General features: G+C 33.3%; 1 protein-coding gene across 4 annotated transcripts in view; it reads left to right on the top strand.

Moving 5' to 3' along the window:
* Positions 1-18,429, top strand: part of LOC115879537 (calcium uptake protein 1 homolog, mitochondrial) — a 54,635-nt gene that overhangs the window by 4,523 nt on the left and 31,683 nt on the right. For 2 of the 4 annotated variants that reach the window (XM_030896428.1, XM_030896431.1), the window contains one exon: positions 10,055-10,220. The exons of the other annotated variants lie outside the window; for them this stretch is intronic. In XM_030896428.1, the coding sequence (XP_030752288.1) occupies positions 10,055-10,220 (166 nt within the window). The remainder of the gene's footprint in view (positions 1-10,054; positions 10,221-18,429) is intronic. 4 annotated transcript variants of the gene reach the window in all.

The raw sequence follows: 18,429 nt of genomic DNA, 5'->3' as shown, positions 1-18,429 counted from the left end.
AAAAGTTGCCATATGAAACCGAGGATGTTATTTAAAAAACAAAAGTTGTAGTCATTTCCGGTGAAGTGACTAAAAACAATTGAATATGTCAATCAATCAGAGCTGCAGGTTCACAGAAAACTGAAGTCTTTTTTGACTTAAATCATTTTAATGACTTAAATCATTTGATTTTAAGTCATATTTCGAAAGCTGACTTAAGGCTTAAAGTTTAAGTCATTTTCAAAATGACTTGTGACTTAAGTCTTTATTCCGAAATAAAAAAAAAATATTTAAGTCATTAGAAAAATATTTAAGTATTCTAAAAGACATAAGTCTTTTTGGAAAAGATTTATGTCATTAAAAAAGATTTAAAGCTTTTTTTAATGACTTAAGTCTTTTACAAAAGACTTAAATCTTTTAGAAGATTTATGTCTTTTATGGGATTTAAGTCTTTTTGGAAAAGATTTAAGTCAGTAAAAGAGATTTAAATCTTTTTTTAATGACTTAAGTCTTTTACAAAAGACTTAAATCTTTTAGAAGATTTATGTCTTTTATGAGATTTAAGTCTTTTTGGAAAAGATTTAAGTCAGTAAAAGAGATTTAAATCTTTTTTTAATGACTTAAGTCTTTTACAAAAGACTTAAATCTTTTAGAAGATTTATGTCTTTTATGAGATTTAAATCTTTTTAGAAAAGATTTAAGTCAGTAAAAGAGATTTAAATCTTTTTTTAATGACTTAAGTCTTTTACAAAAGACTTAAATCTTTTAGAAGATTTATGTCTTATGAGATTTAAGTCTTTTTAGAAAAGATTTAAGTCAGTAAAAGAGATTTAAATCTTTTTTTAATGACTTAAGTCTTTTACAAAAGACTTAAATCTTTTAGAAGATTTCTAAAATCTTATGTCTTTTATGATATTTATATCTTTTTAGAAAAGATTAAAGTTTTTCATATGTTTTGATCATAAATTTTTAACAGCTACAAGCTACACAATTGTGTATTTTGCTACACACGATTGCACAGCTACACCAGAATCACCTGTTATACACGTTTTGAGAGTCCAATGTTTAATCATATTTTTTTATTTTGAATAATTATTCTTCCTACAATTTTCTGACATCCGCATTTTTTCATTTTCTCCAATTTTATCAAACATTCTAAAAAAATTGTTCAAAATATAAAAATTTAAATTTGAAAATTGGGGTTTATGTGCTTTAATTATGCCACTAATGAACGCTTTTTCTTACTTTAAAAGTATCATTTCTGAGGGAAATTATATTGATTTAAGACATTTTACTGACTTACCTTGCAGATTATCACGATTTAAGTAAAAAAAGACTTAAGTCAAAAAAAGACTTAAATAACGTTATATTGATTTAAGTCTTTACAAAAATGACTTGACTTGAAAGAAAATGACTTAAGTCAAAGACTTAAAACTTAAGTCATTTGAACTTTATATTAAAACTGACTTAAGACAAATCATTTTGATTTTAGAATTTCTTTTTAAAACTGACTTGAAAGTCTTTTTAAAACTGACTTGTTGCAGCTCTGCAATCAGTCCTAATTTATGTCATACTAACATACCGAATCTCGTTTTTTTATCAGAAGAAAAAAATAAAAAAGTTATAGGGGAACCACTCTTGAGAAACACCCGGTATATTATGATCGTGGCCCTAGAAAATAATACCTTCTCTATAAATAAATAATATCAGAGAGAAGATTCGCAGAACTATAAAATGCTTCAATAGACCACAAAATTACATTCGCAACAATATCGCAAATCGCAGCTCCTGGAACCACTATTGAGAAACATCCGGTATATTATGATCGTGGCCCTAGAAAAGAATACCTTCTCTATAAATAAATAATATCAGAGAGAATATTCGCAGAACTATAAAATGCTTCAATAGACCACAAAATTACATTCACAACAATATCGCAAATCGCAGCTCCTGGAACCACTATTGAGAAACATCCGGTATATTATGATCGTGGCCCTAGAAAATAATACCTTCTCTATAAATAAATAATATCAGAGAGAATATTCGCAGAACTATAAAATGCTTCAATAGACCACAAAATTACATTCGCAACAATATCGCAAATCGCAACTCCCAAAATTCAGCAGCAGATAGAAATCACGGTCCCAGTTTACAAAATCACAATCGCAGCAAAATCGAAAATCGCAGTATAGGCCAGTCCATCTGGAGGTTGAGGTGGAAAAAATGAGTAACCAACCGATCTCAACGGGAATGTGTAGATAATGATCTCCTATTTAACCCCTTAAAAGTCCCATTCGGTCCCAGTGGGGGAAGTTTGAAAAAAACCGCCGCCATCTTGGATTTTTTCGTTTTTTTCAAATATCTCCGTTTGCATAACTTTTTTCGAAAAATCTAAAGATATATTTTTTGTAGAGAATTAAATTTAGAATATTTTACCTTCAATCATTTTTCTCCTAAATTAATAGTAATAGAGATAGAGAATTTTTTACTATACGTTTTATAAATTTTCCAGTTTTTTAAACCAATCAGCTATAATTTTTGCGTTAACAGTATAGCGTTAATAGAGATAAACCACAAGTATAAATTTATGCATCAAAACAATTAAAAATAACGTTTAAATATTATTTATTAAATGAAATTATCGTTAAAAAAGTTATTATTAAATTAAAGTTTTAAATAAAATCTGCTACGACGTCATCCTGCGTGTCATTTTCGTCCTCCACTAAAATACAAAAGTTTGTGCAACTGATTCCGTAGCACTGACCACAATTTGAAGAACATTTAAGACCCAGTTTTCTACAAGAGCAATTTTTAGAGCACTGACTCTCTTTGCAATTGTAAAAAAATAATTTTAGTAGATCAAAAGGCGCTACATCTTCTGTTGATTGATTAGATGTCAGATTATCTTTCTTCCATACTATAAAGGATCTAACTTGTTACCAATCAACTTATAACATTTCCTATAATTGATATATCTTTACAGTTGCCTGAAAGTATATCCTGGGTCAGGACATACTTTCAGGTAACTGGGTCCTGAGTAAATGTAGTTTTGCAGAGTTCTCAGTTGGAGATAAATGAACTAAATTAAAGATAGTTTTAAGGGCTTGTCTTGATGTAATTCTATTATATAGAGTGTATCTCATATGGTTAATATGTTTAATATAGTTTGGGCAGTTTGTTTAGCTTTAATCTTTAAAAGATAATTTAATCTTGACTAATTAAATTATCTTTTAAAGCTATATCACTGCCCAAGCTATATTAAACATATTATCCATCTGAGATGGTACCCGGTGGTGTAGAGGTACAGCTCTCGTCTACCAATCTAAAGGTGGTTCGAAGGTTCGAAGAAGGTTCGAATCCTACAGCCGCAGCCGGTAGTTCATCAGTCGACTATTTTTAATAAAATAAAAATAGTTTGGGCACCTAGGTCGACTCAGCCTTAAATGAGTACTTGGGATTCACAATCCTGAGGTAATAATAGGCGGTTACAGCGTAGTACTAGCCACATTACCTTCCTTGTATACCGAACGGCTCTAGCATGGCAAGCTGTACCTTGCTACTCCCAAGGCGTTAAACGCTGTATACGGGATCCATTATTATATTATTATTAGATACACTCTATACAATAGGATTAAATCAAGACAAGTCCTTAAAGGCTGACGCTCACTAGACGGAAGCGCGCCGGAGCGCACGGTAGCGCGGCGAAAAGGAATTTTTATAATACATAGTTTTAAATCGTTTCGCTGCCGACCGCTGCGTTTCCGCCAAGTGAGCGCGCTCCCATTTAAAACTATGTATTATAAAAATTCCTTTTCGCCGCGCTGCCTTGCGCTCCGTCGCGCTTCCGTCTAGTGAGCGTCAGCCTTAAGACTACCTTTAATTTAGCTAAATTGCCTCCAACTGAGAACTCTGCAAAACTCCATTTACTCAGGACATACTTTCAGGTAACTGTAATAAAATATATTATATGAAATGTTATAAGTTGTACTTTTTATATTTAAGAATTGGATTTGTAATAAGTTAGATCCTTTACAATATGGATGGAAGAAAGATCATAAAGGCAATCTAACACCTATTCAATGAACAGAAGATGTGGCGCCTCCTGACCTACTAAAATCAATTTTTTGCAATTGCTAAGAGAGTCAGTGCCCTAAAAATTGCTCTTGTAGAAAAGTGGATCTTAAATGTTCTTACGTCAGTGTCAGTGCTACGGAATCAGTTACACAAACTTCTGTATTTTAGTTGAGGACGAAAATGACACGCAGGATGACGTCGTAGCAGATTTTATTTAAAACTTTAATTTAATAATAACTTTTTTAACAATAATTTCATTTAATAAATAATATTTAAACGTTATTTTTAATTGTTTTGATGCATAAATTTATACTTATGGTTTATCTCTATTAACACTATACTGTTAACGCAAAAATTATAGCTGATTGGTTTAAAAAACTGGAAAATTTATAAAACGTATAGTAAAAAATTCTCTATCTCTATTACTATTTATTTTAGGAGAAAAATGATTGAAGGTAAAATATTCTAAATTTAATTCTCTACAAAAAACGTATCTTTAGTTTTTTCGAAAAAAGTTATCCAAACGGGATATTTAAAAAAACAGAAAAAATCCAAGATGGCGGCGGTTTTTTTCGAACTTCCCCCACTGGGACCGAATGGGACTTTTGAGGGGTTAAATAGGAGATCATTATCTACACATTCCCGTTGAGATTGGTTGGTTACTAATTTTTTCCACCTTTACATATAATACTCGGCTACGTTTACTGGCCTAGTATGAGAGCCAGTCGCAGGTTGCGATTGCGATCATAAAATCCCTACGATTGAATCGCAATTTGTGATTTCTTGCTCATCTCTAGAATGAACTATCCACAATTCATAATTAAAGATTATTATTATTAAATTTTTTATTGTTAAATTATAATTAATAGGAATCGCCAGTTTTGTTAGAGGATCCATCATGATAAAATTGCATTTGTTGCCATTTCAACATGATGGCTTAGTTGGTGCATTTGTGCAGCTTATTTGCTAAGAATGTGTAGGCCTTTGTGGATACCACTTACTTTAATATATAGAAACGCCAGAGCGGTATATGTTTCGATGGTCAGTTAAGGCACCGGATTTAACATGCCTGGGGATTTATTTATGGGGTCGAATCAGAACAGACCTTATAATCTTAGGCGGTATCCTAACATTATTTGTTCTCTTAATATTTCCCCTTAGAGAGAAGATAGAAAATTGAGGTTTGCGCTGATATTTTGAAAATTTAGTTCTTTATTTAACTTTGCGTAAAGAAACATAATTTAATTATTATTGCTATCTAATATTTTTATGCAAAAGTGCAATATATGATATATTGTCAAGCAGCACCCTGAAAGCTTATCCTACGCTAGCTACCACGAAAAAATCTATGGAAACATCTATGGAAACAAAATTTATACTCGATATCATTAGCGAAGAAAATATCTTTTAAACAAGCCCTAGTTTGTTTAAATCAGCTAACCCAAACCAGAGTTATCTTTATTTTAATAAAAGCAAGTTTAACCTTGCTCTACCACTTTATTTTATAAGATACGCTATATAAAAAAATATAAATTTCTCATTGATTGTAGTCAATATTTAAAATACCTCTTCACCTACATATTTTTGAGTAAAATTCGGTTTTCTGATTGGCTCACTGCCCTCTCTAAAAGAACAGCCTTAGCGCGGAGTTTTGTTTACTTGATCAGCTGTTCATAAGTAGATGTTTGGTCGGATTCCGTATTCATATTTTGCTGGTTGATTTTAGGCATTATTTATCATTGTAGTGCAAAAAACTAATTATTTTGGTGTTCACTCTCTGTTTCTCATAAAAGTTATTGAACAAACTGAAAATAAAGCAAGTAAACAATAATGCTTTTGTTTGCTAAAAGAGAATTTTAAGTTTTTTTAACATGGTTTCAATGTAGAAGGGTTGTATAACACACGTTTTGTAATGTAGAATGTAGAATGAGTGGGAGGGGCGTTAATCACTGCGACCTACAGGTCTATTGTGCCCCATTTTCTAATGAGTTATCATTCAGTGCCAGGGCTTTGACAAAAGCCATTATTTGGGACGGTTTTATAGAGGGTAATTCTTCATCTCCAATATCAATTGAACCAAAGTTTATTAAACTTCGCTTTGTGGTGAATGGCACTACCGCTGTTTTGCATGAGTTGATGCTCAGCCCGACAGTCCTGCACCATCACCCAGTGATGCAGAGTCCTCTTTGGATAATATCACACAGGGTGCCTTCATGTTTCCCTTGAGCGATCGTGACTATGTCATCTGCATATCCAATGCACCTAATGCAGTGTATTCCCGCTAGAGTTAATTCGTCTAGTAGTTCATCTACTACTAAGCTCCACAGCAAAGGGGAGGTTACTCCACCTTGTGGCGTTCCTTGCGTTGTTTTAACAGTTACAGTTTTGGTGCCCATCTGAGCCTCTGCTGTCCGTGTTTGCAGCATTTGCCAAAACCAGCGAATAATAGTTCTGTTTACCCCTCTTGTTTCTAGAGATCGCCTGACCACCTTGTGTGGTATATTGTCAAACGCCCCCGAAATATCCAAGAAGGCACACATTGCTGTTTCTTTGCTATCCAGACTTGGCTGAATTAGCTCCGTTAATTGGTACAGAGCAGTTTCTGTGGATCTTCCCGCTCTATATGCATGCTGACTGTCGTGCAGTGGTTTAACCTTTAGATGATTTTCTCCAATATGGCTGTCGACTAGTTTCTCCAGCGTTTTTAGAACGAACGATGTGAGACTAACAGGTCTGAATGACTTGGGGTTCTCCAGTCAGTTTTGCCTATTTTGGGTATGAAGATTACTTTTGCTCTTCTCCAGATGGTTGGTATATATCTCATCGCTAAGCTGCTTCTTGTAATGCTCAGTAGATGGTGAGTAGCTATTTTCGGACCCTCCTTTAGAAGGGCAGGAAAGATCCCATCTACTCCTGATGCTTTAGAGGGCTGAAAGGTGTCGATAGCACGTTTCAGTTTTTGTTCTGTTATTACTAGCTTGGCCACTTTCCAGTCTTCCCTACAAGGATTGTGTGTATCAATAGATATGCTACCTAGAATGTGTATAAAGTAGGAGGTTAGGTCTTTCTTCCTCTCTTTCCGTGTAGCTTCCATCAGATTTCTCAACTTCCACGTTCCATGGGATAGGCCCACTCTTGGCCATAGCTTTGTGTAGTCTAGCTGCATAAGGAGTAGAAGTGATGTTTTCACAAAAAGATTTGAAATCAGACCGTTTTGCCCTCCTTTTCTTCTTATTGGTCGGGCTTAAGGTGGTCAGGCGATTTCTCGGTGCATTCTACATTCTACGTTTCGTAAGTGATTTAACCTAAAAGTGCCCATAAGTTTTTTATTTGTCATGATTTTTGTGTGTGTTTTTTTAAGACTCTAACAATTCAATAATAAAGCCTGGAGTGTGTTTTTGGTGCTATACCTCATCTTTGTTGTGTTCCTGGTTGCGATGATAATTATACTGGGCAGCCTAAAGAGCAAGAAAAGTGGGCACGAGTTACAAAACAAGACAATTCTCTTCTAGGAGCGGTTATATGACAAGAACTGGTGTGAACGTTGAATCACTTCTCCAAACAGCATCTAAGGGATTACGTAACATATTTGCATAGGATCGGGTGCATGAACCTCGGTTGTTGTCCATGATACGATAACGGAAAGATAAGATCCTTGGGGGTCGCAAATCTGTTCTCCGTGCGCATGACGTCACCCGGGTAGTAATTTTCTGTTAAGCTCCGCCAACTACATGCGCAATATTTTATCTCACAAGGTCCTTGGCGGTCGCAAATCGGTTCTCCGCGCGCATGACGTCACTGGGCTAGTAATTTTCTGTTAACCTCCCACTACATGCGTAATATTTTTCCAGGAGGCTTTACCTGAACAGCAACATACTATACAGGGACAGCAGAGTGAAACCCCGATACTGACAGAGGGCGGCACATAGTGGAAAGGCTATATGAGGACAAAAAGACATTGTGATATTTTAGAAAATTTATACTTATATTTGCATTCATGTCAATAAAAACAGATTTTTATACTTGAAAACAATAATATATATATATTTATTTATTTCTGTTTACAAAATTAATTTTTTTTCTACGACTGCTATGTAAAACGTTAAAAAACGCACGCTAAAGTCAATCTGAAAGTGACGTTTTTCACACACCGTGCGCAAATTTTGTAGTGTGCAATCATTGCGCACGCTTACTCTTAGTGCATACAACATGTGTCAATTTTAACATTTTTAACCTCCAATATTTAGCTGAAACGCCAAACGCAACGCAGCCGTCAGAAAAGTGTCATCATTACATCGCAAATTATTGCACAAAACTGGCAAAAACTGAGTGAGTCTGCTGCTAATTTATAGTCGTAGAAAAAATAGCGCAAAAAACTCGTTCGAAAACTTCTTTGTACACTCGTTCGACTTGTGGCTCTTGCCTGCGGCTCGAGCCAACAAACTGTCGAACTCGTGTGCAAAACGCCGTTTTCGAAACTCGTTGTTTAATATACTATTTCTTAACAGCCATACATAGATAGGTAATTATAAACTTCAAATTACAATTCCATGTTAATGAATTTTTTATAAAGTTCACATAAAATAAATGTAAATAAAACCTGTACTTGAATATCCTTTTAATTTTCATAATTAGTGTTAATACAGCCAAATAAAATATTTTACTTAAGTATAAATTTATAAAATAGTATACATCGAATAAATAAATATACTATAAATAGTAAAATTATTATAAACAATTATTAAAGTTAACTTTTATCCAGCTCCATCGTACTGTGCATGAGCAAATATATATTCGCTCATGCGCAACCCACCATAATGGTGGGCTCATACAGCCAAATAAAATAAAATAAGAAATAAGGAATTCTTTTTTGTGAGCGTTCATATAGCCAAATAAAATAAAATAAGAAAAATATATTTGCTCATGCGCAGTACGATGGAGCTGGATAAAAGTTAACTTTAATAATTGTTTATTATTATATAGTAATGATTGAGTATTTATATAGTTATGATTGTTTATAGTAATTTTACTATTTATATTATATTTGGTAAATGTGTGGATCCGGTGGCTGACCTTGAAGCCCATATTTGCTGCATTTGATTTACAATCCCATTTAAAATCTCTAAACATTGGTTAATATTTTTAAAAATGAAAATATAAAAAAACGAATTACATCGCCGTATTCCGCCTAAATAGTAAATATAAAATTTTGGATCTCATAAATCTATACAGAAGTTGGAGGCTACTTAAGATTGTAAAAAATAATTGGCCAATGGCTCTGCAAATGTTTGTTAAGCAAAAACTGCAGTGTGGCCACCAAGCGCGCTCCTCCTGTTTCTTTACTGATCGTTATTTTGTTTTTTTTAACTGTGATCTGTGTTATGAGCCGTATATGATTTTTTTTTCCTCTTAAAGCCAATTCTTCCTCAGTTTCCTTTTAAATTGTCATACAGACGCAGAAAACATTTTTATTGGTCTATGTGCCATGAATTGACGCACCGTTGTTACTGATGTGCAGTAGAGCAACTAGACACCGACTTTTAGGGGGCTCATGTCTTTTGAGAAGGCTCAGTTAACTTAAAAGATAATATTGATTTGAGGTAAACACCAATTTTAAACAACCCGCACCAATCATCAGGGGTGGCGGGCTAATTTTAACGTTGGGGGACTAAGCACACCCTAGATCCCTCTATTTGCGCTACTGTTGATGTGACCATGTAGGTCATGACGTGGGCCCGAGTGAAGCCTCTGTTGAGTTCAACATATTCGACTATGTATGGGGCCTTTTATATATAGTTAAACCTCTATCGCATGTCATGGAAACAAATAGCATTACAAATAGCGGCTTCTGATGCAATGTGGAGCAGACATATAAAGATAAAAAATCATCAAAGTTTTTTGAAATTAAATTAGAAGTTTTGCTATATTTTTCTTTATTTTACTTGCTTGAATCTTCATATGCATATTCATATTTTAACTAATCTCTTTGTTACATGGTTAGATCATAGAGTATGAAAACCGTATCAGACACTATTCTACTCCAGATAAAGTATTCCGTTATTTTGCTACGTTGCAAGTTCAAGGCCCTGGTGTTGATCTACATGAAATTTATATGACACCCGATGACTTTTTACGGTCCATGACACCCGGATTAAAACAACCTGATGGTTAGTTTTTAATAAGTATTTTTCAGTATTTTATTTTTTCAAACCTAGTGTGTAATTAGATATTTGTTTTGTATGGTTTAACTATATATTTTTTTTACAGATTTATATCTTTAATTGTCATTATTCCATAAATGTTCTATACCACTTAAATATCAATTTTTCTTTATTGGTAGATATATCGGTTATAAAAATTACTTACTACTAAATAAACAGCGATCCCTTAATATATTTTAACCTATTACAACCTCATTTTCCAATGTTGCCAATCTTATAAAACATTCCTATTTAATAAACATTACATTTTATACTGATCTAAAGATGAAGTCTGCTGGGTGGTTTAAAATTCTTCCAAAACGGAATTGGTAAGTTTATAAAAAGGCCGCTAGAGGGCGCAACTGCTGTGACAAATAAGAATGCCAATGGAATTTTTGCCAATGACAATGGACAAGGAAGAACGCCTTAGTAGGCTTAGGTCATGGAAACGATAAAAAACACTGCTGAGAATATCAAAATGTTGAATTAATAATACTTTGTACCTTTAAACTATTACTTCAAAAGCAATTTTTTTCCAAAGCCTACCATGGTGAAGTTACCATGAGTTTTTTCTTTTTTAAGATGCCATTAGCATCTTAATTATTAGATATTAACTTATCTGGTATTATGGTATCCCGGTATATTATCGATATTAGAATAAATTAATAGTTTTTATTTTATTTTTTATTAAAATGTTCATAATCAAGAGGGCTACTGATACCATGTTATAAAAATAAGTTAGTTAAGGGCATATTTATTTGTATTTATTATATTTTTGCTAATATCTTTGGTTTGAAATAAGATGTCAAGATGCGGTTTTTACTGACTTTTAAGCTTTTATTGCTCTCTTTTGATTACCATCAGCTAAAGTTACATATACTATAGCATTTCATTTTTTTGAAAAAACGTGCAATGTTAAGACAGCGCCCCCTGCCATCTACTGTTAAATGCTTATGATTATAGCTTATATGATAAGGAATGCTCCTTTGAAAGAGCCCTAGCTCGTTCAATTCCGATTATCCAGTCCGGAGTTATCAACATTTAAATAAAACATCAACCCTTCCCCCAGCATAGCATTTTACCTTAGCAGGTAGGGCATAATTGTTTAAGCAAAAATCTCCGAAATTTGCTTAGGATGATGACGCCATTATTTATAGTACCTCTTATCTAGACCATATTTTGCAAAAATTCAATTTTCTCATTTGCAATAGCAGTTGCGCCCTACAATAGTTACCCCTATAATAATTACTCCTACAATAAATAATAAGTAGTATAATAAATAAGTAGTATTTTGATTTATTTTACGATGAGTTGTAGATATATGGATTTTCTATAAAAGAGTCAATTACGGCAAATTAATTTTCTTCACTTCCAACGACAGGTTTCTGCCTAATAGCAACGTTTACTAATAGGTTTTTATAAACCACACTACCAGCTCTGCAAAATAGGACAAGTAGTTTTTCAAAGGAACGCTTATCAGGAATGAATACTTATTAAACTATTATGAATATATTTAACTAAACTGTTATAAATCTAAATAATAATGTCCATAAACTAATGTCGATTTTGAAAATAGTTACTAACTGTCACTAGAAAATTGCCATGGCGACACCATGTTGATTGCCATTTTATTTAAAAATCGTTATTTATTCTAAATCGAATATAAAAATAAAATAGATAGGCCGAGATAGGTATAGGAAACCCTGAAAAAGTTTTTATGTAAAATAAATATTTAAAATAGATCAGCAATTTTTGTACCCCTGTATAAATTTAAGGAAGCAATACAATTTTTCAGTAAAGTTTATTTCTCTACGTTTAAACTCAGCACAAGAATTAATTCTGAAAAGTAATACACAGGGTGTTGAGAGTCTATTCTACTATAGCATGCATATTTAAATATCTTTAAATATATCAAAAACCAAAGATATTAAACATATTTAACCCTTATAATAAATGCCTTTTTTGGGCCTTGGCTTTTTTTAAGAAAAAATATAACTTTGGTATGGATCTTAGTTCTGAAAGACCCTGTATATTTCAAAATAATTTTAAATTGTGCAGATTGCCTCCGCACATATACCCATAACATATTTTGTTTATATATCTAAACGTTTTCGTATGAGCAACCGAGGCGAATGAGGTGTGCCACCCTGTATATATTTGAATATAACATTTTCTTCAAAATTATTTCTGTTGTGATTATGTAAGAAGGGCTGTTTTGTTGGATTCGTCTCCGCGCGAAAAGCAGAATAACTATTAAAATATCGGAAAAATTCACGGAAAAAATTACATAGAAAATACATTTTTAAATAAATTAGGTTTAGAACTCCATTCGCCATCTTCCGCAATTGACAGATCATGTCACATGTCCTTAAAGCTTATTGGCAATAATTGATGTCTACTGCAACTCTGTCACATACTAGGCATTACAGAATAGAAATTCAACGAAAAATAGTTGGGAAAATAGTATATTCAAATCTAGAGATATTGAAATACACACACCGGAAAAGTCTAAGGATATTACAATTTTATCCAGCCATCGTCAGTAATTTTATTATTTGCATTTCTGATATAATAAAATTAAAATAAACAAATAGTTTACAGGACGTATTGGAAATAAAAATGCGAAATTTACCGAATTTTTTAAATTTACCATGATTTTTATTGAACTCAAAAAATACACACATTTTTTTTTATTCTAAACTGTGAAATTAATTATTAAATAAAACCATTTTTATTTAATAAAGGATATGGCCTCCTCTACTGTTCATTACAGCCCTACATCGTCTCTCCATGCTCCTGATCTGGTTGTCGATCTCTTCTTGAGGAACAGCCTGCCACGCTGCATTCACGGCCCGAACCAGATCCCTACGAGTTTCACGAGGCATACCCATTCTCAAAATTCTTCTTTGGACCGCGTCCCATACGTGCTGGATGGGGTTGAGGTCAGGAGATTGTGCCGGCCAGGGTAAGATGTTTAATTGATGAGAATTGATAAACTCACTTACTACTCTGGCTGTATGAGGCCGTGCATTGTCATGCATGAGAATGAAGTTTCTTCCAAAGTCATTGGCATATGGTAACACGACAGGCTCAAGAATTAAATCACGATATGTGATTCCTGTTAGAAACCTTTCAAGAAAAACGAGATCGGTTTTCGGACTAACTGGACTCCTCCCCAGACCATAACTGTTCCACCTTGATAAGGGTGCACTTCCTGAACATGATCCAACCGAATAAGATTTCCCGGTTCTCTCCATACCCTAAGCCTTCTCGAATCCGGATGAATTCCAAAGCGTGACTTATCCGTAAAGAGAACATTGGCCCATTGTTCATTCGACCACTCAACATGATCTTGAGCCCACAAATATCGTACCTCTCGATTTCCTCTCGTTAAGGGTTGAGCTCTCCAGGGGCGTCTGCTTCTTAAGTTGACCTCTCTTAATCTGTTGCGAACAGTGTCAGGACTAACGGTTACATTATGTGTTTCCTGGAGAATTAAACTAAGCTCTGGTGCTGTAAGAGTCGGTCAGCGTCGAGCATTTAATTGTAAAAAATTATCTTGCCGAGGGGTAGTAATGCGATGTCGCCCTGTGTGCCTTTCAGCAACATCACCACTTTCACGGTAGCGTGCACTTAATCGCGATATTACACTTTGCGTTGTATTTAATGATCTAGCTACGTCGATTTGGCGCATTCCAGCTTCGAGCATACTCATGGCATTTAGCATTTCGTCTCTGTTAAGATGTCTACGCTCCATAATGTCGTTTAGTACTAAACAGAGTTATTTGAATGAATTCTGGCCAGTTATCATGAAAACATAGCCAGTACAGGTTAAATTCGAACAATTGATGCTAGGTGCTTTTTATACATTTGACAAAAATGCACAAACACTTCTGCAAATATCCCAAATTTAGAACTAGTGTGACTACTTCGTTTCAATCGAAGTAGAAAGAATCGGTCTACAAATATGTGGTTGTTTATTCAAAACATTTATTTTTAACTTTAATAAAATGATATCCCTAGATTTTTCCGGTGTGTGTATATAGAAAATATAAACAAAAATAGAGAGATTAGTCTCAATCGTTTCAGATCAAGATTGATTCTCACTATACCTCCCATATCAGCTCGCTTCCGTCTTCCTTCCGTTTACATAAAATATTATATCATGTAAATGAATAGGACAATGCACACTATCCGTTCCGTTTCCCTTCCGTTCCATATCCTTTCCTTCGATACATTTTTTTTGGCGGACGGACTGAAGCGTATCGGAAAGAGCGTTGTCAAATTCTTACAGTTGTACCAGTTCTGTTAACATTTTGCTGATATTTATTTATTCTTTCACCTCTTAAGTAAATCTATTACCTTTTACAAAAGATACAAATTTAAAAAAAAGTTTCGTAATGATATAAATTGTACAGGGTGGGTCAAATTCGACGCTTTTAAATGGAAACAGCCTTTTCTATAGGAGATAGGCGAAAACTAATATCGGTGTCTGGAGCTCAATTTTTATCAAAAACATGATGGTGAAAACCGCACATCAATATCTGTTACCGTTTTGGAGTTACGGGGTATTTTTCAAAAATATGCATTTTTAATAAATCGCTGTAACTTTTTTGCTATGGAAAATTTTGTATTTCTATGAAAACATTTCCAAAGCTTCTTTTTACGTAGAATCTAATAGTTTAAGTATAATTTTTTTTAAATTAATAATTTAAGAGTTATAAACAGAAAATTTGATTTTTTATATGGGACACTCTGTATATTTTTAATTTACTGAAAATAATTTAAAATTACCTTTCCAAAAATTTAACACACTTGATATTTTGCTCGATTCCTCTTCGAGATATAGAGTATATAAAAATTCGCCCGCTTTAAATAAGTAGGCTTTGAACGGCACAGGCTGTAATGCAAAAAAATTCTAGCTGTGAGCATCAATTAAAACGAAAATAATATTTGCTATGAGAGATGCAGAATTTTATAACAATTCAAAATATATTTAACCAACATCAACACATTTAAACTATATCTAATAACAATAAAAATAAATAGCAAACCAAGACATGAGATTTTGTTACAGGTGTTCGACATATCGACCGTTTTCTGTTATGGACAGACGGGGCAGTTTTTGAACATTTCTCGCGGAATTCATTAACTCAGTAGGGGTGAAAGATACCCTCTCATAACAGTATTTCTAATTCTTGTCTAGGTTATACGGAAGAATAAGGAACCTTTATCCTTTCCCAAATATATATCCATAGGGTGAGATTTAGTGCCCATGGATCTAACCCTATGGATATATATTTGCGAAAGTCAGGCGGCCTCGACGGCAAACGGCTGGGATCTTGGTTAGCTATTCAATTATTCTTGAAATTGGCTGCAAAAATTTGCTGATAACTTCAGCGTTCAGAAGCGGTGCGTCGTCTTGCTGGAAAAATATGTTTTCGAGTTCCATTAAGGGTATATCATCAATATGGAGTCCAAAGCCTACTAGTTAAAAGTGGCGAACGTTTAAAAATTCTTTATTTCGAAAGGGATTATAACAAAATATAAAGTGTGCTATATTTTTGGAAAGGTAATTTTAAATTCTTTTCAGTTAATTAAAAATATAGAGGGTGTCCCAAATAAAAAATCAATTTTTCTGTTGATAACTCTTAAATTATTAATTTTTAACCAACAACCAATTTTCACAACCAAACCAAACCAAACTCCGAAACGGTAACAGATATTGATGTGCGGTTTTCACCATCATGTTTTTGATAAAAATTGAACTCCAGACACCGATATTAGTTTTCGTCTATCTCCTATAGAAAAGGATGTTTCCATTTAAAACCGTCGAATTTGACCCACCTTGTACAATAAAAAGTATGGAACTGATACGGAACGGAAGCTTACGTATAAAAAAATACGGAACGGATATGGAATGGAAACGGAAGGTATAGTGAGAATCAACCTTCATTCGGTCAATCAGATATCCGTCCCTCAGGATTGGCAAAAAAACATTTCACTCTTCTTCACTGTTAGGCGGTACGAAGTACGAAGTTATTATCTTCACAAAAATATTTATTCATTAGGTAATTTGCCCTAAACTTATTATCATTGAATATCTTCACTTTTGGTATCATATTTCCGTATTTTTCATCCAGTTATCAGGAGAGAAGTTCGCGTTGATAAACATTTTCGATTCAATTCAGCTAGAATTGTCGTCACATTGAAAATTATTAATGTTGTATTTAGGGATGTAAAATGACGGTCATTTATTTTTTGTGACATGATATCGTCATTTTTGTCATTTACGGTCATTTATGGTCATTTACCTTAAGTGTAAAAAAATCGCCAGGGAAGTAAAGATAAAGATATATTAACAAATACAAACTTAAACAAAGATCAGTCTTAGTGGTTCTACGTTCACAGCCGTATATAACCAAATACAAAACAAAACAATAATAAATAATTCTGATACCTAAATGAGCTTAAAGCTTTGAATAAGAAGACTAAGGAAGGAGCATATCAAAAATCTTAGGTACACCGCGATGGGCCTCAAATATGGCCGACTTAAATTCCGGTTTATCAGTGTCGTTCTAATTTTATTTAACAAATGTAAAACTATGATGTAGGGTAGACGTGGGGTAGACTCAATAATTTGTTGTTTTATTTTACGTTGTGAATAAATGTTGGTAGTTATTAAAATTGTTATAAAAATATATAATTCTAATAAAAATAGATAAGTTATAATAAGTATTTGTTACCACAAACATCCGATACGCTACTGAAGCAGGTAAGTCAAATTAACGTATCTAAATTCTTTGACATCTAATCTTTGACAAGCTAAATAAAAGCTAAAATGCAAGAAAAATATATAATTTAGTTAATTTAAGTGAATTTCATAAATGATCGGTTTACTACACGTATGTATATTATATAGTCACTTACTAGCGAAAAGTTGTTCCATTATTTCACTCAATTTTTGCCGAGATCTACCGCACGCTACACAACCAACTATTTGAGTCTTTTTCGATAAATCGCGATAGTGTCACTGTTAATTTAAGTGCTGCCACAATTTCCATCTAGATTTACTACCTTTATACAACTATCAGTAGTAAAATAAATAATAAATAACATAAAATAAGCTCCGTTAAGACTGACAAAGCCACAAAATTTCTAATCAAATTCAAATGTGTCAAATGAATCGTCAAACAGAACTGTCAAGGATCCCCACCCTAGAGTGCTTTTATGGTGCTTTTTCCGCCCACCATGCATGAATACATGGATAGCATTATGCTCCTTCCTTAGTCTTCTTATTCAAAGGCTTAAAGGCATAGCTTAGGTATACTTTTAAAATAAATTAGTAACATTTTTAAAAACAATGAAACAAAACACAGCTATATCACACTGAGTAACTAAACTAAGTAACTACGGTCTCTGCTACGGTCCACCAAACCAAACATGGAATAAAGAGATCTCCAAAAAAGTTTTCTTTGGAAATGAAAGGAAAATTTTAAAATAAATGACAAGAGTGTCATAAAAATAAATGACGTGTTAATAGTAGATTATTTTCTTTTATCTACGATGACGTGACCGTCATTTTCATTATGACCGTGACGTGACAATGTCAGAAAAATTTGCTCACATCCCTAGTTGTTTTAGTAAAACCAGGGAGAAACTAATAACTAAAGTGAGAGGGCTTGTGGAATAGGGCATTTGGTAGACAAGTTTATTTTGTCACCGCGCATCCCAGACGCGCATAGCGTTTAGGCGGTCAAAAAAGGAAGTTTTGAACTTTGCAAGTTAAACATTTGACAGGATTAATTAGATTGTCAGTAGCTTTTTCTATTCTTAGTTCTAGAAGGAGATAACTAAAATCTGTTGATATTCGGAGCAAATCGGAATAATAAATTGTTTTTAACTGAATGTGCCTGTTCTTTTAGCTTGTCAGAAGAGAAGATTATTGTCATTATTGATTATTTCAGATTCCACGATTATTCGGCATTTTTGTAATTCTTTTTTTGTGGTTGAGACCCAGACAAAACGTTTCCTTTAAAGGTAAGTTTTATCTCGGTAATTAATTTAAGATACCTAATAGTAATAGTGAGTGCACATAATAATCGTACATTGCTAATTTAATTTTTTTAATTTAAAACATCACATTCTTTTCTGATACCTATGAAACGACTAGGTA

The sequence above is a fragment of the Sitophilus oryzae genome, unplaced genomic scaffold, assembly GCF_002938485.1.
Source record: "Sitophilus oryzae breed Bouriz unplaced genomic scaffold, Soryzae_2.0 scaffold_1582_pilon_pilon, whole genome shotgun sequence".
Classification (NCBI taxonomy): domain Eukaryota; kingdom Metazoa; phylum Arthropoda; class Insecta; order Coleoptera; family Curculionidae; genus Sitophilus; species Sitophilus oryzae.
Note: the sequence above shows the minus strand (reverse complement) of the source record. Positions and strands in the feature narration are given on the sequence as shown.